General features: G+C 50.6%; 1 protein-coding gene across 2 annotated transcripts; it reads right to left on the bottom strand.

The window, feature by feature from the left end:
* Nucleotides 1-4,909: 4,909 nt before the first annotated feature.
* On the bottom strand, nucleotides 4,910-21,582 carry Dedd2 (death effector domain containing 2). Of its 2 annotated transcripts, XM_075988784.1 has the most exons (6): nucleotides 21,438-21,582; nucleotides 20,089-20,250; nucleotides 19,101-19,467; nucleotides 17,838-17,960; nucleotides 13,467-13,610; nucleotides 4,910-6,230 (listed from the first exon to the last, which is right to left on the bottom strand). In XM_075988784.1, the coding sequence occupies exons 3-6, from the start codon at nucleotides 19,426-19,428 to the stop codon at nucleotides 5,839-5,841; spliced, it is 987 nt and encodes a 328-aa protein (XP_075844899.1). In that variant the 5' UTR covers nucleotides 19,429-19,467; nucleotides 20,089-20,250; nucleotides 21,438-21,582; the 3' UTR covers nucleotides 4,910-5,838. The 2 variants fall into 2 exon arrangements, with proteins under 2 accessions (XP_075844899.1, XP_075844890.1); XM_075988775.1 differs by lacking the exon at nucleotides 21,438-21,582 and having other exon boundaries at nucleotides 20,089-21,003.
* Nucleotides 21,583-21,731: the final 149 nt, after the last annotated feature.

Genomic DNA, 21,731 nt, shown 5'->3' with positions numbered 1-21,731 from the left:
TCACTGTGCTACATCCCTAGCCCTAGGAATTTAAATCTGGGACTCAGACAGTCCTGCCTGTCACTTTGCGCTGTCACTCAGACAAGGATCTCACCTCCATGTTTACAAGCTTGTGTAAGGAATAAATGCATGCAAAGCCTTTGGCCCTGTGCCTGGCACGTGGTGCAGGTACTCAGGAAGAGTCCTTCTGTGTACTGTACACTTTGGGGTAATGACTCAGTTCAAGGTGTGGTCCAGGGAGTGGACTGCTGGGGGTGGAGGCTGTCAGCAGGTGCGGTGGGAAGAGGATGTGACTACAGGTAACAATAAAACATGTCATCACGGGGCAGGATGCACACTGGGGTGGAGAGAAGGTGGGACGGGGCCTGCCCTTGTCCACCCTACCACAGGGTCCTTACTCAAGAACAAGGAGAAACTAGGCTGGTGAGGTGCCTCAAAGGATAAAGGCTGAGCTCAGCGCCAAGGACGCCCAGACAGGGAGAAAGAAGAACTGACTCCCCAAGTTGTCCTCTGATTTTCACAAGTGTGCCACATACACATGAGCAAATACAACACACACACACATATGCACACTGTAAATAATTCTAAAAATTAAATAAGCAGAAATTAAACAGGCATAGTGGCACACATATATAAGGAGGTGGAAGAAGGACCAGAAGTTCAAGTTAGTCTGGGCTACATGAGACTGTCTGGAACCACTGCTCCTACCTACTCCCCCCAAAAAGAATTAGCACAGCACTGGGGAAAACCAAAGCAGGCCAGTCTAAACTACATAGCAAACGCTATCTCAAAAGACAGGGAAGGGGGAGGCTAGAGATGGCTCAGCAGCCAGGCAGCTCTTGGCTATCACTGCTGCTCCTATAGAGGACCACAGTCTGGTTTCCAGCAGCTACACAATTCAGCAGTCACAACCTCCTGTGAATCTAATCTAGATCTATGGGAACCAACGCCCTCTTCTGGTCACCACGTGCACATACGCACACACAATCTTAAGTATTTTCTTACAAGAGTGGAAATTAATCACTGGGAGAAGGAAAATAAGTCACAATGATTCACTACTACATACCCAACAGAGAAGCAAATTAAAGTGTGTACAACAAGGCCGTGTGAGGACAGGAAGCAGGGAACTCTCAGTGTTGGTGAGAGTGTATCTGTACATCCACTGTAGGGAAACTGTTTCTAAAAATAAAATGGCATAGCAGGGAGAAAATAATGTCCCTCGAAGACACTCACTGCAGGGCAGTGGTTCTCAATCTGTGGGCTGTGACCCCCTTTAGGTAGCATATGAGATACTTATATTACAATTCATAACAGTAGTAAAATTAGTTATGACATAACAACATAATTTTATGGTTGGGGGTCAACATAACAGGAGGTCAGAGCATTAGGGAGGTTAAGAACCACTGTTGTAGGGACTGGAGAGATGGCTCAGCAGTTAAGAGCACCGGCTGCTCTTCCAGAAGACCTGGTTCAATTCCCAGCACCCACATGGTAGCTCACAACCATCTGTAATTCATTCCAGGAGATCCCACACACTCCTCTGACTTCCATAGGCACCAGGCACACACACGATACACATTCAGACATACAGGCAAAACAGTCATACACATAAAAAATAAAAATATTTTAATCTTTTCATGTGTTTGCCTGCATATATGTATGTGTACCATACATGCCTGGTATCTACAGAGATCAAAGAGGACATCAGATGACCTGGGACTGGAGTTAAAGACTACTGTGAGTTACCACATGGGTGCTAGAAATCAAACCTGGGTCCTCTGCAAGAGCAGCCAGTATTCTTAATCATAGAACCATTTCTCCCCCTGGGTGGATTACTTAAATAAAAAAATTTGATAGTAAAAAAAGTTACTTAAATCAAAGCAAATAAATAATAAAAGTCTAAAGCAGGTAGGTTATGTGGTCACAGGTGAAAAATGAAATGCTTAAAGAGGAGGTGGCTCTGGGGACGTCTGCTTTCAGCCCAGTGAGACTGACTTTGGTACTGTTGAAATCATTCCGTTCACTGGGAGATCCTACCTGGAAGCAGAAGACCAAAAGCAGTAGAGGAAGACATACAGTGTCCTTCTCTGGGCTCTGCATGGACGCATAACAAAACAAAAATTAAAACCAAAACAAGTGAATAAACACAAAATGAGAAAACTAATTTAGCTGGACAGTGGGGGTGCACGCTTCTAATCCCAGAACTTGGGAGGCAGAGGCAGGTGGATCTCTGTGAGTTTGAGGCCAGCCTGATCTACAGAGCGAGTTCCAGGATAGCCAGGAATACACAGAGAAACCCTGTCTTGAAAAACCAACCAACCAACAAATAAATAACTTCTGCTTGGTTAAGTCACTGTGTCTATGGCAACCTTAGAATTATAAGATACAGTGTCAAACAGTATCTACTAAACCAGAGCTTATTCACACTCATGGCCAGCAATTCTACCTCAAGTGAGATCCCAGTGGAAAGAAGAATTTGCTCACAAAACAAAAACACAAACATGCACAAGAATGTTCACATCGGCTTCAAATGGGACCATCTCAAAATATCCATCCAGCACATGAATTAATGGTGTATCTACCCAATAGGATACTACATAGCAACCAAGACCCATCAATTTCAGATAAGCACAAATGGAAGAACCTCAGAGTATCAGCGAATAAGTCAGACACAACACAAAATATATGAAAAAATAAAAATACATTGTAGCAGCTGGGTGTGTGGAAGGCAGAGGCAGCTGGAACTGGTAGAACCTCCTGGAGAGATGGTACTGTAGTTATTTATTTTTTGACATGGGGTTATAAGATTTTACCTTACTATGTGGTATCATATGTACTTTTCTGAATGTCCTATTTCATGACTCAATGCTTGACCTGAAGATGCTAACAAACAGGCAGCGTCTCTCCTTCACCGTCCTAGGGCTTCTCCAGTTTATGCCAAGTGCTCACTCAGTCATAGCTCTCTGGTTGCTCTGGTCTGTGAGTCATGGAGTCCCCAGTGTGGCTTGTTACCAGAACAGGGGCTCTCAAGGTCTTCAGTCAACCCGGGGACATAAAGGCTTCATGGAATAGTTGCTGTCAAGCCCCACACACACTAGACCTACCTTAGTCCCCTTATATTGTCATTGCAAGGCCCCATGTCTGTTTGTGACAGTTCTCAACTCCCCACACAGAAAAACGTGGAGGTGGGTGGAATGCACACCAAATGAGGGTGCAGGTGGCTTCTTCCCATTTTATGTCTCTTAGCTCCAGTCTCTACATCTCATTCAGGAATGTTCTCTGAGGCCCAGGAAAGGGCTGTTCTGCCCAACACACACCACACCACACCCCCACACACACCCCCCCAACACAGGGACCATTCTGGGGAACTCCTCATTCACAGGCCAGCCCTCAGCTCTGTTCCATGCGGAATGAGGGGCCATTATCCTCAAGCCCCCACAGGATCCTATCCTGATTCTGGACTTTTGAAGCTCTTGGACTGCCCTCACAGTGCTGGTCAAAGGCACTTCTGGGTGTCAGTCATCTCTAGCACCCAACACTGACAAGCCCCGGAGAGCTCTGTGGAACATGCACCGTGGATGGCTCTGCCAGGCCAGACAATGCCTCAGGCTCGCACCACTACAGGCTTCCGGGAACACACTGCACCTGCGCGGGCTCCTTCCCTCCAACACAGGTTCATTTCTTTCTGGTGCACATGCCAGGCAGAGGTGACGGGGTAAGGTGGGGTGGAGCTGGAAACCTGCCCAGGCAGAAGCCACAACCTGGAGTTGAAAGGTCAGAAGAGCAGCCACAAGGCTTGAACAGAGGCGCATCCCGGAAGTGAGGTGGGAGCCAGACCTAGGCTAAGGCAGGTGGCAGTTTCCACCTCCAGGTACACATAAAACCTAGAAGGGAGTCTCAAAGCTAAATTGTGGTAAACTGTGTGCCTAAGGGTGCTCTGAAGGCAGGGGCAGAAGGATCTCTGAGTTGGAGGTCAGCCTGGTCTACACAGTATTTCAGGCCAACTAGGGCTACAAGGTAGACCCTGTTCTCAACAAACTAACAAAACAAAGCCGAGGCTCCTCTCAGGTCGGACAGTTAAGAAGGGCTACTTAAGTCAGCCTTCCCTCCCGCATGGGCACCAGCAAATCACAAGGGAGCTGGCTGGACTAGCCTCCCTCCGTATCCTGGACAAAACTGAACCACCAGAGTCCCTGTCCACCAACCAGCAGAGGTCCAGGAAGGAACCTAGACATGGGTAAGTGCATTTCTTGGTCCAGAAAAGGGCAGCCCCTGGAATCTGTACCCACTCACCTCCCAACTGTCAAGTTCTCCTCCTTAGGCCCTAGGGATGGAAGACTTGGGTTCTGTGTCAGAAGTTCCATCTCCTGCATCTCTGCCTTCAGAGGAAAGGCGCTGAGTGCTCCCTCAGCAAGCAGTGCTTCAGCTTTAGAAAGATGAGGAGTGGAAAACCCCTGGCTGCCTCTCCTCTCCAGTGTCCCATCGCCAGGGCTCCATCAGCTCCTCTCCCTGAGCAGGCTGAAAATCCTGAGGTCCTCTTTCAGAATTCAGTTCCCAGCTGCCACTCCAGGCAGCTCACAACTACCGGGAATTTTAGTTCCAGGGATCTGATCTCTCAGGCTTCCATAGGCTGTATGTATGTGCACGCACACACACATACACATATGCACGCACACACCCTGAAAGTGCTGGAGAAATGTTCAGTGGTTAAGATCACTGGCTCCTCCTTCAGAGGGCCCCACACCCTCACAGTGACTCAGGATATCCAACACCTTCTTCTGGCCTACTTGGACACTAGGAACACATCTGGTCAATGGGCATACGTGCAGGCAGAACATCCATATACATAAAATTTAAGAATTCCTCTCTATGAACATACAGAATTCTACAAAGCACGTATGAACAGGGCTGGGAGTCAATGACTCTGAGGCTTTAATTCCTTCTTTGACAGTTAAGGAAAGTGAGGCCTAAGGAACAGAGATCCCTACAGCAGCACCTGGCAAATGAGCCAGCATCTCCTTCAGCCCTAACATGAGGCCACCACATGAAAGACAATCTTTCACCTTGCCCACCAATAAAAAGTACTTAGCCTTGATGCCCACCTATGCCCTTTCTGGGGCAGTTTTATTGGCGCAATTTGCAAAACATCTTCCACCAGCCCCAAGTCTTTGCCTTCCCTTCATGAGAGAGTGGCTAGTTCTGGCCTGAGCTCTGTACACAACACTGACCTTGAACGGCTGTGGCCACAAAACCCACGTGATACTCTGGGTCAAAGAGTCCAAGGGCAAGGCTGTCTCTAGCTCCAGGGAGCAGGGGAAAGGGGTGAGAGGTGGATGATATCTGTGTGTACACCACACAGAGCCCTGGCTGGTTACATGAGTGAAGGGGCAAGGTGAGCAAGCCCCATGGGCACCCCAGCTCCAGAGCCCACTGCTGTGGCTTAAGTCCTGATGGGGACAATAAAATCCGAGATCCTGAGAGAGAAGCCCTTAGGCTAAAGTGTGTGGGGCCAGCCAGCATCAGCCCAAGCTGAGAGACACGATGTGCAGGGGGCTTTGGTGACTGTGGCTACACCTCCCTGCTTTAGGGCTCAGCAAACCTGGCACCCAAAGTTGAGGGAATCCACTTGGAGTGGAGGAAAACTGGGAAGGAAGCAGCTGGAAGTAGTTTATGCCTCAAAGCCCACATCCTATAGGAGAGGCAGTCAAGGAACTTGCAGACCTGACGCAGTCCTCAGAGTTGCTAAAGTGATGGTCATCTGGGGGCAACATAGTCATCTTCCAGGGAAGAAGGTTGCCCCGAGACTTGGAGGTGGGGTCGGTCCCGCCAGCTCCAGGATCAGGAGGCCTCTGTCCCACGCCGTCCCCCTTCCTCCTCCATCAGCAACAGGCGCCGCCGACCAGCCTCGTAGTCAGCCTCGTCCACACTGACCAACAAGCGGACAGCTTCCCGGCCCACGGCTTCCCGCAGGGCCTCAGTCAGAAAGACACCCCGAAGGGCCTGAAGCAGGGCACCACTCAGATAATCACCCCAGAAGGCATCCAGGTAAGAGAGTTCTGAGAATTTGATGTCACAAACGACAGAGCCCAGGTCCCTTGACCGCAGCACTGCAGTGGCTTGTCCGAACACATCCAGCTGTCGGGCCAATGCCTGAGGTCTCCGGGACGCTACGCCCTGCTCCAAGGCTGGCCCATGCTCGCAGTACTCTGCTCGAACCCGGAGCCGGATGTCTGCAGGAGAAGGGGTGGCTCATTAGTGGGCACCACAGTTCTCTTTCCCTCTGCTCTGCCCCCTTCCCAGAGCCACACCACGGATGTCTGGATACCTACTCCTCTCTGGGAGGCCTGGTCTGAGATACTGTACCCACCTCCAATTTCAACACTTCCTCGCTGCTTCCTCAATCACCAAGCAGGTTCCATCCAGTATAACAATGCCTCTCCCTACCAAGGGGTATTTCTTTCCCCAGTTCCTACAATTCTTTGCTCCAGTGAGGTCCACCCAGATCAGGCCTACTCTAGATCCACCCACCAGCTCACTCTCCCGCAGCATGTCCAGTTCCCCAGATCCAGCCTGGTTTTCCCAAAGGAACCTGTCATCTTCTAACCCACTGCAGCAGCAGCATCCCAAGTTCCCTAGATAGCAGCACCCTGAAGGACCTTGTGTCGCTCGGGCACACACCCTGGGTACCGAGCTGGTGCTCAGTGTTTGCAACTGTTTGCGAATGAATCAGTGCATAAGCTGTCAGCCTCACACCACCTCTCACACAGTGAGAGTCCAAGATAAAACAGCCCATCCTCCCAGCAAGCTGCAAGAAGCAAGGAGCCATGGCAAAGCACAGGAGACCAGGCTCTGCTGAAGGTACAGTGCTCTTTTCACAGAAGGTAAGATGACAGAGTAGTAAGCCTAAGGCTGCTAATGGCCACTGGGTCACACCCAGGGAGGACAATGAAGCCCACACAGGGCCAAAGACAGAGGGAAAGAAACCCCTGAGTTCATTATGTGTCAGGAAGAACCATCAGGATGGGCAGGTACCATCAACAGGAATGGTAGGTATCACCACCAGGAATGGAAGACATTACCATCAGGATCGGTAGGTACCACCATAATCACCAGCAGGTACCACCAAGAGGATCGGTAGGTACCATCATCAGGAATGGAAGACATTACCATCAGGATCGGTAGGTACCACCATAATCACCAGCAGGTACCACCAAGAGGATCGGTAGGTACCATCATCAGGAATGGAAGACATTACCATCAGGATCAGTAGGTACCACCATAATCATCAGCAGGTACCACCAAGAGGATCGGTAGGTACCATCATCAGGAATGGAAGACATTACCATCAGGATCAGTAGGTACCACCATAATCATCAGCAGGTATACCATCAGCAGGCACTACCATCAGTTCCTACTTTCACTTAGCCTCTACCTACATCTGCCCAAAGGAGGTGGCAGCTCCGCCCAGGGTACAAAGAGAGGGCAACAAAAGACAATCCATGCTAGCCTGAGTTTGAGTTAGTAACCTCTCCTCTGGAGCATCCACATCCCCGTTGGAGGCTGTTAACAGTGCTGCCTCTTCATACCCAGCACAGTTGTGCAAAATCCAGCTAGGCTTGGGGACCGCAACAGCCAACACTTCTAAAACACTGATAACTGCCAAACATCCTGGACCCCAAGTGCCTAAGTCACGACTCAACTCACAAACAGCCATCTGAGACAGGCCTTATTAGCACCCATTCATGGATTTGGAAGTGGAAGCAAAAAGGAGCAAAGAGACTAGCCCAAGGTCACATGGCCTGGTAGAGCCTCCTAGAACCAGACAGCAGACTTCTCCAAGGATAGAAACCATTGTAGCCAGGAGTTATTAGACCACTTCTGTACCCCTGGGGAAGTCAGAGCCTCTGCAAACACAGGCCCTACCTGGACTAGGGCATCTCTGCCTGGAGAACTGTTTAAGAGTGGGCAGGAAGCAACAAGCCATTGGTGAGGCCAAGGCCACGGCACAGTGGGTACTCCTGAAACCACAGCAGCCAACTGTGAAATGCCAGGTGACTGACACACACTCTAACCCTGGGGTCAAGGGCCACCTTCAACCCAATGGGAAATCAAAGCCCTGGGAAGATGAGTCGTAACACTTGTGGGCTCCTATCACCTTTCACAGCAGTTCAGAGAGAGTGGAAAGCAGAAGGCAGGTCCCCAGAACCCCAGATAACTTCTTACCACATTCGTTTCCTCCCCCACCCCAAACCCTTCCTCTTTCTGCCTTGAGGGGAACCCCATCCTCTCCACTGGAGGCCCAGAGAAGTTGGCCCAGCCTAAGCTCCCAGGACTGCTCTTGGACATGCCCCATCCCTGACTCCCATTAAAAGCCTCTCTGACCACTCCTTCCCAACTGAGGGTAGGGACCAGGGAGTGGAGAAACAGAACTTGCCCAAGGCCATGTGGGGCTGGGCAGAGCAGAGGCAGAGGCAGCTGGTAGAGTCCCACAGACCTGAAAATGAGTCCCAGCTCTGCCATACTCTAGCTGGGAGGCCTTGGGCATGTGACCTCACCTCTCTGAGCCTGTTTCCCCATCTGAAAAACACAAACAAACAAGAGGTCCCTGCTGCGTGGTGGTCACACAGATTAATGAAGCAACTGGAAGAGTGCCTGACTCCGGGGCTTACAGCACACGAAGGCCACAGATTCAGGAACTCTACCCACATGGCTCCTGCCCAGGCCCTCACCTCTCCACGTCAGTCTCCTCCAGCTCTCCCAGCCACTGCTCCATCCTCCCACTCCCTGCCTTCTGGCCACCATGAAATCATCCTCATGCCCTCATAGAACACATGCATTTACCCAGCAGTGCACAGCATAGGGCCCCTTCCAGCCCAGCCAGGCCTTCCCCGACCCTTCTCCTCCACAGCACAGTTACTGAAGGAAGTCACCCAGCTACTCAGAGATGCCACACACTCCCTCACGCAACAGTACCAGAGGATACTTGTGGAGTCCTAGGCATCCAAGGATGAAAAAGGGTATGCCACAGGTGGGGCAGGCGAACAAGCTGTCCACTGCTGCCCTCCTCCCAGGCCAGGCCAATCTAATCCTCAGGTACTTTCATTACTGCCCTTTACAGAGGAGGAAATGCTCTACCAGCCCACAGTCCACCTCTGACCTGGAAACAGATCACAGCCCAGGAAGGGAAGGACAGGAGGCTCCCAGTGAGCTCTGCTGCCATGGTTCCACCCTGGCTCACCGCACAGGCTTCCCCATTGGCCCTGAGCCAGCATACATGGATGACACTCAAGTGACTCTACTGTGCTCTGCTCAACACTGCGTGCATCGTGTCCCGGAGCCTTCAGATCATCTTTACGGCTTTATAAGGCGATGCTGTGCCTCCTGTCTGTGGATGAGGAAACTGAGGCACAGAGGCTGAGTCACCTAGCTAGATCACTCCAAAATTCTACCTGAGGTGCCCGGCTCCATTCAGAGCCCAAGCTCTTAACTACCCAACCCTGTCTGCTGCCTCTCATACAAGCATATATAAACAAGTAATTAGTAGGCATTCTAAGGTCAAGAGGGGAAATGATAGGCAGGGACTTATAATTTAGAAAGACTGGCCGGGCAGTGGTGGCACCTGCCCTTAATCCCAGTACTCGGGAGGCAGAGGCAGGAAGATCTCTGTGAGTTTGAGGCCAACCTGGCCAACAAGAGCTAGTTCTACAACAGGCCCCAAAGCTACAGCTAAAGCCTGTCTTGGAAGAAAAAGAAGAAAGGGAAAGGGAAAAGGAATAAGGGGAGGGGAAGGGAGGGGAAGGGAGGGATCTAGAAAACATAATATTGAGTGAGGTAACTCAGACCCAGAAAGACAAATATCATATGTACTCACTCATAAGTGGCTTATAGACATAAAGCAAAGGAAAACAGCCTATAATTCACAATCCCAGAGAATCTAGACAACAATGAGGACTCTAAGAGAGACATACATGGATCTAATCTACATGGGAAGTAGAAAGACAAGATCTAAAGTAAACTGGGAGCATGGGGACCATGGGAGAAGGTAGAAGGGAAGGGGAGAAGCAGGGAGGGGAGTGGAGAAAAATATATAGCTCAATAAAAACAGTAAAAAAAAATTTGGGCCGGGCAATAGTAGCACACACCTTTGATCCCAGCACTCAGGAGGCGAGGCAGGAGGATCTTTGAGTTCAAGGCCAGTCTGGTCTACCGAGTGAGTTCCAGGACAGGCTCCAAAGCTACACAGAGAAACTCTGTCTCAAGAAAATAAACAACAAACAAACAAACAAACACAAAAAAAGTTGGAAGCTGGGCATGGTGCTACAACACACTTGGAGCCAGAGGCAGGAGGGTCAGTTCAAGTCAAATCTTGGCTATATAGCAAATTCCAAACCAACTTGGGACACATGAGACACTGTCAAAAAAAGCTCCCCTCCTGGCAACAAAAGAAAAAAAAAGGAAAGGAAAAGCAAAGCAAAGCAGAGCCAGCTCTGACAGCTCATGTCTGTAACCCCAGCACTCAGGAGGCAGAGGCAGGATGGTCACCAGAAGTTCAAGATCAATCTGGGTTACACAGCAAGCTCCAGGCTAGTCATAGCTACACAGCAAAACCTGCCTGGCCCACTCTCCTCTCTCAGCATCTCCCACCTCTTCATCAAACCCTCATAGCTTCTGCACCACCCCATGACCACCACAGGCATGTTCGCATGCAGGCTCCTGATCTAGCTCATCCTCCATATAGGATGCTTCCTGTCTGAAACCTCTGATTTGGCTTTTCTTCCCACCAGAAAAACAGCTCAAGAGAAAAAGGCCCCCTGCAGGCACTCTGTTGCTGCCACCTCCTTCCTTCTGACGTACATTCACACGGGCACTGTGGTGGACACGGGCCTGACTTCAACAGTTGTCTTGACAACCAGAGGTCAGGTGAGTATCATGTCCACTGTCCACTGGACAGCCCTAAGAGGTGTGTAGACTCGGGCCTGTGTTGAAACCCTGGGTCCCAACTACCCTCCTGACACCCACAAGTGCTCAGTAGTTTAGTCTAGTTCTGTCTCAATGGGGGCAGCTAGGCGTCAAATTTTTGGGGTATGTTGGGGCAAGAATGGCCAAGCCCTTCCTTAGTCAGACCCAGAAGGGTTCCCTGCCATGTTAAAGGTAAGTCATCCCCATTTTTCAGAAGAAAAAATTGGGGCCCAAGTAGGGAGAACCCAAGCCAGCCCCACCCTCCTTGGTGACTCAGCATCAGCAAGCATTTCATGGTCCTTCAGATTCCAGCCACACCCTGACTAACAACCTCCTGGCCTTGGGGAAGAGACTTGAAGCCTGGATGGTCCTGCTCCCCAGCCCTCAGGGCAATGGCTCCCTAACCTACCCAGCCAGTAGGGTGGCTGTTGTAATTGCCTGACTCCCTGCACTGGGCAGCCACCCCCTCAAGTCAGCACCCCTGTGGGACACAGGCTGGCTATGCTCTGTGCTCCTGGCACAGGTATCTGCCACCTCATCTCTGAAGTGGGGACAACACCCACTCTCTAAGAGGCCACACGGTACTGTGTGTGTACTGTGCTCCCTCTGTTTCGTGGACATAGACGGGGAGAGGCACCCTGGGCCAAGGCCTCCTGCGTATCCTACAGACTCAGAAGAGCACCTCCTACAGCTTCTATGTCTACCCCAGCCCTAGCCTAAGTATGTCAGCTGCTGTACATAACCTCCAGCTTCTAGGAATGCCTTCTTAGTGGACTGGATGCTCACTTGACGGCATCTACTGAGGACTCCTGTCCCTCCACAAGGGTGTCCCTGCAGACCCCCCAGGGCACTTGGCCCATGCCTGGCTTTCTGCCAGTTGAGATCACAGACTACCTTGGTGTAGCTGTGGTTATCCACTTAACACACTACCATATAAGCTCCTAGAGGCCAGGGACTTCCCACCCTGGTCTAACTTTGTGTCCTCAATGCTTTGAACAGCACCTGATAAAGAAGAGATACTCAATAAGAAAAATGATAGGGAAGAAATGGTAAGTAAACCGTTCTGGGGCTCCTGCAATCCCAGAATAAAGTCTAGACCTCCAAGGCCCCACCTGTCTCAACCCACAAAGTCTTTGCTTCCAACAGCAACCTCACTGGATACTGCACAGAAGTCATACAGGGCCACCTTCCTAGCTCCCCCTCCAGCTCCCTCCAGCTCGTCCTGAAAGCAGTAGCTCTACAGAGACTAGAGGGCTCCCCTCATCCCACTGCCTCTGTGTCACACCAGCCTGGCTGCTATTTTCTTCACCATGTTCGCGTAGCCTAGGCACTGAAGTCTGAGAGATTGTATCTGAGTCCTTTTGTGTTCCCAGGTCTATCCAGCCCAGGGAAAGAGGGACCAGAGAGGGCTGTCCTCCCCAAGCCTCACCCCCAGAACACAGTGAAATATCTCAAGGGCAAAGACTGATCCCAACAGCCTAGGATGGAGGTTACATGCCTACAGTACTATCACTGGGGAGGTTGAGGGAGGAAGATGCCAAGGTAAAGTCCAGATTTGGTACTATATATTTGGTGATATATATATATAAAATATATAAATGACTACCAGGCAATGGTAAGTTATAACAAAAGCCTATCTCAACCCAGAGGGGAAAAAAGAAAGAAAAGAAAAGAAACTAGAAGCATGGACAAAAATCCAAACTCCCACCCATTCTGTAGTTGCCCAGCCTTCTGCTAGGGCCTGACTGGCTTCCCCACCAGCCCTTGACAGTATCTCCCATTGCCTCAGCAATCCCAGCTCCAATGGACTGCCACTCAGCTGCAAGGTCAGCTCTACAGGGACAGAGCCTCCCCACTACAAGCCCCAGACACCAAGCCTCACATGCACATGGCCTGTGCTAGGTACTGTTCCAAGTGGATTATGTGGGGAACTGCTATCCCGACAGCAGCCCTAGGCAGACCTTCATCATCTTACTGTTCCATGTGGGATCCTGACTCCCACCCCACTCAGTCACCTGCCCAAGGTCAGGCAGCTTCTTTAAATGCCTGGGCTAAAGCCAAGCACAGTGGCTCACACTTTTAAAACCCAGCACTTGGGAGGCAAAGGCAAGAAGATCTCTGTAAGTTTGAGGCCTGTTTGATCTACAGAGTGAATTCAGAACAGCCAGGGATACATAGTGAGACCCTTTCTCAAAAACCAAAAGCCAAAGCTAAGATGTAACTTGTCAGACTGACCTAGAGTCCTGGCTTTTCTATACCCACCATATCTTTCACTGCTTCAGAAAAGGCTGCATACCTATATCGCGCGCGCGCTTGCGTGAGTGTGTGTGTGTGTGAGTATGTGTATGTGATTTGATCCTACATCACACAGCACCAGAGAAGTCAAGAATATCACTGCTCAACAGATGGCCCACCAGTATCACATCCCAGGTCAATGCAGTGTGGCTCACCCTCCAACTCTGTAGTCCACCATGGGCACAGGACTCTCAAGGCCCATGGATACTTACCACAGGTCACTTTGCCTTCTGATGAGGGCCTGCCCAGCTCCTGGTGCTGCTGCTGCACAGGTGCTGGGCCTGTTCTCCGCCGCCGCCTGGCACCACTGCTAGGACGTCCCCGACTCCGCCGCTGCCTTTTGGTGGGAGGGGAACCTGGAAGACATAGGAGAGCCAGCTCAGGACCAGGAGGAAAGAATGCCAAAATATAGACAGGGCCTGTGAGAGAATAAATGTGTACAGTTTACAACCCCACAAGAGAGGAATCAGAACACGCCTTACATCTGTTACTTTCCTGGGAGCCCTGAAAGGACACATTAGAAATAACTGAAACTGGCTGCAGACAGACTCCTTGAAATGCTTTTAGCTTTGCCTTTTGAGTTATGTAACTGTTAAGTCATATACACTTAAAATCAAAAGAAGCAAATAATACAGTCAAACAAACGGATGAACCTAAGTGCACATAATTGGTGACACCGAATTCTGATGAAGGAATTAGGGCAAGTACCTTAGAACACTGACTGCACACTCAGCTGGATCAAACCAAAGCACAACAAGTACAAAGAAAGAGTGACCAGCATTACAGGCAAAGGCAGACGGATCACTGTGAGCTCAAGGGCGGCCCAGTCTACAGAGTGAGATCCTCTCAAAACGCGTGCATGCTTATACACACAAACACAAGCACACACCCATATTCCCTCCCCCCCCCCTCGCTCAGAATCAATACAAACCCATCTTGTGCTCCAGCCAATGGATGCTGACAGTGGGGAGTGAGGCTGAGTTAGAAGATCAAGGGATTCCAGGCCAGTCTGGACTACATAATAAAACCCCGCCTTAGAACCAAAGTAACACCAGAAAGAGAGAGCTGGAGAGATGGCTTAGTGGGTAAAGGAGCTTGCTGCTCATACCTGCTGACCAGAGTCCAATTCCTGGAACCACATAAAGGCAGAAAGAGAAGCCATTCCACAGAGTTATCCTCTGACTTCCGTATCTGTGTGCCATGAACCCCCTCAGCATTCGCTCTCTTTGCCTTTCTCTCTCTGTCCCTCTATCTCTCTTTTTCTCTCTCACACACGGAAACACACACTCTAGCAGCAAGATTTTAAAGGAAAGCTGAGTTGGAAAAATTTACAAAAAAAAGAAGGAAGAAAACATGTAACAAAATAAATGTGTTCAGTTTGCAACTCCCTGTAGACAAGAAGGATTCTGAACACCACTGACAGGTTACTCCTGTTGCAAGTCTGAAAGAATACATTAGTAGCAAATCAAACACAACAGATAAAATTTGTTGTCACCTCATTACTGCTGGAAAACAAAGTAAACCCATCTCAGTGCCAACAGCCAAGACTTTCACTATTTAAAAAAAAAGCCAGGGGCCCAAGAGAAGGCTCAGCAGTTAGCCTGCACATTGCTCTTCTTGATTCCTCCGGGACCAGCACTCAAGTGCGCAAACCCAAACACATACACATAATTCAAGTAAACTGAAAAGCCTCAAGGATTATTGGCACAAGTCACCAAACCCAGCTCGGAGAACTTTTTCTGAAAAGCAGGCATCCGCTTTCCCAGGCAGCTGAGAAGCAGACTACACACCCAGCTATTGGTCTCTAAACATCCAGGCCTCTAACAGAAACCAGGCTTCTTGACAAGCAGATGACTTTGGGGGTAAGAAGTGCAAGGTAAGCCCAGGACATCAGGAATGTCACTCAGAGAGTGACGCAGACAAGTCAAAAGGACAGAGCGAAGCAATCTGAATGCCGGTAAGAATGACTAATTGGCTAACAAAGTAAGCAAAGCCAGGCAGTGGTGGTGCCACCTCTGATTCCAGCACTCAGGGGGTAGAGGCAGGTGCATCTAAGGTGAGTTTCCAGTCAGGACTACTTGGTGATACCCTGCTGTTAAATTGGAAAGAGAAAAGAAGGGCTGGGGGGCAGCTCAACTATAGAGCTCCTTCCTAAAATCCAATGCGGTTCTAGGAGCACAGCCTGGTGAGAGAAGCCTTTGCCTCACATGAACAAAGCCCTCAGTTTAATCTCTAGTACCATAAAAACAAAAAAATAATTAAAAATGAAAACAACATTTTTAAAGCTACTCTTTGTTCCAGCCTCATTGCACAAGACAGTAATCCCAGCTACAAGGTTGGCTGAAGCAAGGGAATATGGGCAACTGAGAACCTGCTTCAAGTTTATTTTCACAAAAAAGCTGTAAAACAAATAAGCAAATAAACAAATGAGTCACCATTTACAAATATTACCATGGTAAATGGTTCAAACAGGGTTCACAGAATGATGCTACATCCCCCCGGAGGAACAAGTTGAGTACAGAGAACGCTAAAAAGCATCTTCTTACACACTAGTAACCATAGCAAGAAAGCTTCATCTCTTCACTGAGCCTCACGGATGGCTCAGTGGATAATGCACCTGCTGCCCAAGCTGCATATGCCTGTGAGGCGAACATGAAGGCTCAGCTGCCGTCCCAGTACCCAGGAGGCAGAGACAGAATTCCCAGGGCAAGCTGGCTAGAGGAGCAGCCAAAGATCTTGTCCCACCCAATAAACAGTGTGAATCAGGACAGCTAGTGCCAACTTATAGCCTCTCCACAGACATGCACACATGTGAACATGGACCTTCACAGACACACCTACACGCATATAAGCACATCACACATCAACACACACAAATATAGCTTCACACATACAAATCTGGCCAGAACCAGCTGACCACATGTCCCTACTTACAGTGCAAATTTCATGACAGGTACCAACACAAGGAGAACGCATCGATCAAGGAACATTCCTGCCAAAAATGTGTAATCCAAATCAAACCAACCCTTTGCACCTAATGACCATTCTGCAGGAAGTCAGACGGACCACCATGTAGCAACCAGAAGCAGTCAGAATGCTGTACACACCAATCAGCCCTGTAGGTGGACAAGTCAAAAGCAGAACACTCTGGGCCACGGAGGAGGTGTGTGGGAGTCGTGGTTCAGGGGTATAGAGGGCAGTAAGGATGTAGGAGGCCCAGGTTCCAAGTCCAGCCCCAGAAAGAAGAAAGGAAGGAAGGAAGGTAGTCAGTCAGCCTGTCTGCCTGGTAAGGAAGAAGTTTCTTTCTATAGAGGTTAAAAGATATAAAAAACTGCATGCCACTTGGGCACGGTGGCTCACACCTCTAATTCCAACACTGGGGAGGACAAGGTCAGAGAACTGCCTCTAGTTCCATGGGTCTCAACCTTCCTAATGTCACGACCCTCTAATACAGTTCCTTATGTTGTGGTAACCCCAACCATACAATTATTTCCATTGCTACTTCATAACTATAATTTTGCTACTGTTATGACTCTGAATGGAAACAGCTGTGTTTTCCATTGGTCTTAAGCGACCCCCGTGAAGGGCTGTGTCAGGACCCACAGGTTGAGAATCACTGCTCTAATTTGTAGCTGAGTCTTGGCTACAAACGAGTGAGTTCTAAGCCAGCCTGGGCTGCAGAATGAGACTAACCATCTCTAAACAGTAACTAGCAGAGCTTTTCTTTTCTTTTTTTAAATATTTTTATGGTTTATTTAACTTTATTTAAATTTATTGGTGTGACGTGTCAGATCCCCTGGAACTGAACTGATCTTCAGACAGTTGTGAGCTGCCATGTGGGTGCTGGGAATTGAACCTGGGTCCTCTGGGAAGAGCAGTCAGTGCTCTTAACCACTGAGCCATCTCTCCAGCCCCGAGCTTTTCTTTTTTAAGCTGCATACACAACAATATAAACAGGCTCTGAAACCGCACACATCTTAGGAAGTTCAAAAGTAGACCATGAAGGTGTCAGAGAACTAATACTCATTTTCTTAGGTGTGATAACAGTCTTCAAAGGGCAGAGGAAAACTTATTCTCAAATTATGCCAGCTAATTCCAAGGCAAGGCTATTGATGTCTGTAATTTACTACCAAAAAGTTCAACAAAAACCTCAGCATTTTCTACACACACACTATACTCAGAACACGGTGGCAGATGTCTGTGCTCCCTAAGTCCAGGTGGAGATATTCTCTGCATTATCTTAACTTCTCTGGACATTTGAAATTTTACATAATTAAAAATTAGGGGGAAGGGGATTGTGTACACTGACTGGAATACAGTAATTGAACTAATTAAAGGCATTCACCATGAAATAAATCTCAGAAATGTGCCCAGCCAAGGCTGCCAGGTCACATGCCTCAACATGATGCCATCTGATAGAAGCCTGAGTCCATGTGACACAACCCCGTTGCTTCAGGACACACGTTTCTACATATAGCAATAACAAAATCAGACAGCGACCCTTCAGGCCATTTCCTTGATGGGCCAGGACAGTTTAAGAAAGAGACAGGGACCCTGTCACCCTACCTGCCCAGTGGACTCACCTGTGTCCCACTGACTCTGCTGGGAATCAGAAGAACTACCTGACTGTTGCCGACGCCGGCAATTGCCCTCTGTCCTTTTGGAAGAAGAGCCAGGACTGCCATAACTGTATCGCTCGGGGGATACTGGGGAAAGAGAATGGAATCAGTATTCACAGCTTCCTTATCTCCCAGGTCTAGCCTCCTAGGAAGAATGCCTGGACCATAGGATACCAACCCCAGATCTCAGAGGTCACGCCCAAACACCCACTCCTTCTCAAGCACTTCCCGCCTACAGGTTGCTCACAGGCCCCTAGGACACAGTGCTTATGGGGCTGCCCAACCCATATCAAAGCTCCAGCTGTCAGTCTTATACGTCCAATAGACCAGGTCCCTGCAACAGCCCTTGCCACCATGTGCTCCTGGCTTGGGGGGGGGAACCACCTTTCATCTCTTCTAGAGCCTGACACTCAGACATATTTTTCCAAAATCAGACAGCTATCCCTAGAGGTGCCCTTCTGTTTGTGTAAATCCCACAGGCTTATTATGGGACAGGAAAGCTCATAATCCCTCCTCTCCAGCCGCCACACTCTATCTCTCAAGAAAGAATCTACCTATGTACACAGGCTTCCTGGTACCTGACCCCTCCCAGGTCTTCCCTTTCTGCCCAAGGATCAAGGGCCTCAACCCTGGAGAAGGGACTGGCAGGTTTGAATCTTGTTCCCTTTGCTTGCTACATGTTAGGTGTGACATATTTTCAAGCCCCCCCCCTTTAAACTTCTTAGACTTTTCCTTCACCATTACCCAGGTTGGGGCCACCTCCCCTCATTTTGAGGCATTCTATCCATCTCACCCAATATATGGCTATTATCTGAAGCTAAGTTCCTCGTTTATTATTAAGCGGCTCCCTCTACTAATGCAAGCTTCATGGAATAAACATCTTGGCCTTATTCTCTTTGTGGCCACCATGATGGATGTAGTTCTCACATGCAGCCAGATAACTTCTCTAAGTCTGTTGTTTTCCCTGTGTGCTGGGGTAGAGTTCATACGAAAGGTTTACCTCTGCCTGGCATACAAAGTTCCACACACGGTGGCCACAACCTTTGCTGATATCAAATTCTACAAGCTCGCTCCTAACCTAAGTTATGCCCTCTCCCTTTTTGGGTTTCTCATTGGGGGAAAAGGGCGGGGAGGGAGACTGGAATTCGTATCAGGGAAGCACAGGGGCCCAGTGGGAGCAAGGTGTTCTGGTTCCAGAAGTCCTGCAACCTCCCATTTGAACCTTACCTGGCCGGCGCCGCTTGCGGGCCAGATGTGGCAGTAGGTCGTGACGGGCCAGCACGCGCAGGAGTTGGCTCAGCAGCCGCAGGTTGCTCTCGTCGCACTGCCCACGGCGTTCCAGCTCCAGAAGCAACTCCAGGCCGCTGCGGGCACGGGCCAGGCCTCCGGGGGCGCCGGGAGCCTCATCCAGCAGGAAGGCCAGGAGCTCCAGTTCGCACTCGGTCAGCTGCCCGCCCACCACCTCGAACATACGGTGAAGCGACAGCATGCCGTAGTAATCCAAACACTCATCCTCCTCCCAGCTCGGGGCCGGGGTCGACCCGGACAACGCCATTCCCAGGGGAGGGGTGCGGAACAAGCTCAGAACCAGGGCCTAGAACCCATACGGCGGGGAGGATGTCGTGGTCAGCGACGCGGTGGCCCAGAGAGCCCACACAGGCCATTCGTGTGAACCCCGCGAGGTGTCTCCGGATAGGGTCGCCCCATACCCTCAACGGTCTCAGATACCCCCTCCCACGGACAGGAATGGTATCACCCCAGGTACCCTAATAACAGGTCGAGACGCCAGACCCCACCAGTCCAGCGACTAGTCGGGCCAGCCAAGCCCAGGCGCCCCTCTCCAGGTGGTATGTTCCGAACTTACCACCGACCAAGCTAGGAGATCAGCCCGAATGAGCCTCACGGCCCATTGCAGAGCACCTTGTACAATGCCCGGTGACTTTGGGCGGCAAATGTCCGGCCGTGGTCCTTGGTTCTGTCCACCAGTACCTTTCGGCTAGCCCCAACGCCCCACCCAAGTGGTACCACTCAAAAGTGACCCTCGGTTCTCTGCAAGTGGGATCGACAGAGACAGTCCCGAGCTCCACACAGGTAGTACTGTCTGAACCCGGCCCCTACTCACCCTAGAAGGGCAATCGGTCCTGCCCTCACACTAGCACCCAAGAGGTCCCATCTACCCGCCATCAGTCACCCTTAGACCTCTCTGGATCCTCACCAGATTCCGGCGTCCGTGGACTCCTGGGCGACGGCCGCAGCCACTTGTTTTGGATCTTTCTGGCACCTTCTCTATTATTACGCCTGCGTCACCTCGCTCCTCCTCCTCCTCCTCCTCCTCCTCCTCCTTCACCCAACTCGCGCAGGTGCGGCCGCCACGCCCCTACAGCGCAAGCGCAGAATGAGGCCTCTAAGCCCCACCCCTCCAGGCCGCCTGACGCGTTCCCAACAGAAGCGTCCCCCGCTCGCCAGTGCTGCGCTTGCGCAGCTGCAGAGCCTAGGTGCGTCTGGCGCTTGGTCGTGATTCGAAGTTTAAAGTCTCGTGTGTGTCCCTTGGATCCCACGACGTGACCTGTTGGGATTATTCATCCCACAGCTACATCCCCCACCTGATCACGACCTAAACGCCCACATGACGAATGCCACCAAGCTGCCGGAGCAAAGTACAACAGTCACGACGGTCAGGGCTCCCACGAGCTTGCAGGGCTCGTAATCCGGTTTTATATTAAAGTACCACCCCACCATTCCTAGGTGGCATCCAGGAAACCACATCTCAACTCTTCTGTCTCCGAGCCTGTCTGGAAACCCTCCTCCAGCTCCCCATCCCCAATGTAAAAGTCCTCCAGTCGCATGCCCGAGAATACTTCTCCCCAAATCGCCAAAGACTCCCTCACCCCTATGTGCACACCCCGAAGACGTCCATCAGGACCTCTTGTCACAGACACCCACACCCAGGGTTAGAACCGCCCTTCTACACAGTCCCTTTCTTCTCTGCCCTCTGAGTTTCGGAGCCATTCAGAAGCTCCCCTAACCAGCACCTAGGAGAGCAAGCCTGTCAGAGAAGGAGAGGCTACCGCGTCTTCGCGTCCCCTACGCGGGGCCTTGAGCGTGAGGGCTCCTCCTACCCACTTAGGTGAGTCAAGGTCAGGGCCCGCACGCGCCAGAGCCACGTCTCTTCCGGGACTGATTTCCACCCCCGGAATTATCTCCCTGAGAGGCGGGAGACCTGGGCGCGAGGTATTGGCTCGATACTGGTAGTTGCCTTTCTCTAGGCCTTGGCTTTTCCACCTGTGACAGGGACGGCAGTGGAAACACAGTCCACTGTGCGCTGTCTGTGTGAATCTCACTGAACCTGACGGAGAATGAGAGGAAGGCAAAGCCATCTAGAAACGGCAAGGCTTCTATGTTAGGTGGGCTATAGTGGTTACCCAGTTATCAGCGCAATCAGGCCCTACGCTGAACGGTTTTTTCACCTGTTTAACATCCAATGCCTCCAAATAGCCTTCCAGGAGGAGGGGATTCAAGCTCACTTTACATATGAGCAAACCTGAGGCGGCCCAGGAAAAGTACCTCAAGTGTGTCTGGCTCTGAAGTTATGCTTCAGAGACGCTCAGCCTCTTCCGCTAAGAGATGCCACTTGTCAAAGTCTCGCGTAGCCCAAGCTCACTTAGGAGACCACGCTCAACCCGGACGCACACTTCTCTCCGCTGAATTTTCAAACAGCAGGCGAGGAGCGGCCCGGGGGAACTGCGCAGGCGCCTCTCCCGGACCCGGGCACCGCCCACAGGGCACTGATGTCTGCGTGGAGAAACTCTCGAAGCCCCGCCTGAGTGCCGACGCGCAGGCGCGAGGGCGCGTGCCCTG

Source organism: Microtus pennsylvanicus, chromosome 1 (genome assembly GCF_037038515.1).
Source record: "Microtus pennsylvanicus isolate mMicPen1 chromosome 1, mMicPen1.hap1, whole genome shotgun sequence".
Classification (NCBI taxonomy): domain Eukaryota; kingdom Metazoa; phylum Chordata; class Mammalia; order Rodentia; family Cricetidae; genus Microtus; species Microtus pennsylvanicus.
Note: the sequence above shows the minus strand (reverse complement) of the source record. Positions and strands in the feature narration are given on the sequence as shown.

Excerpts from the sequence above, each read along its gene's own strand:
- Dedd2 (XM_075988784.1), bottom strand. The coding sequence starts at position 19,428 with ATGGCGTTGTCCGGGTCGACCCCGGCCCCGAGCTGGGAGGAGGATGAG. Across the intron at positions 13,611-17,837 it reads GCAGAGTCAGTGGGACACAG|GTTCCCCTCCCACCAAAAGG; the intron begins GTGAGTCCACTG and ends TATGTCTTCCAG. Across the intron at positions 6,231-13,466 it reads AGAAGGCAAAGTGACCTGTG|ACATCCGGCTCCGGGTTCGA; the intron begins GTAAGTATCCAT and ends CTTCTCCTGCAG.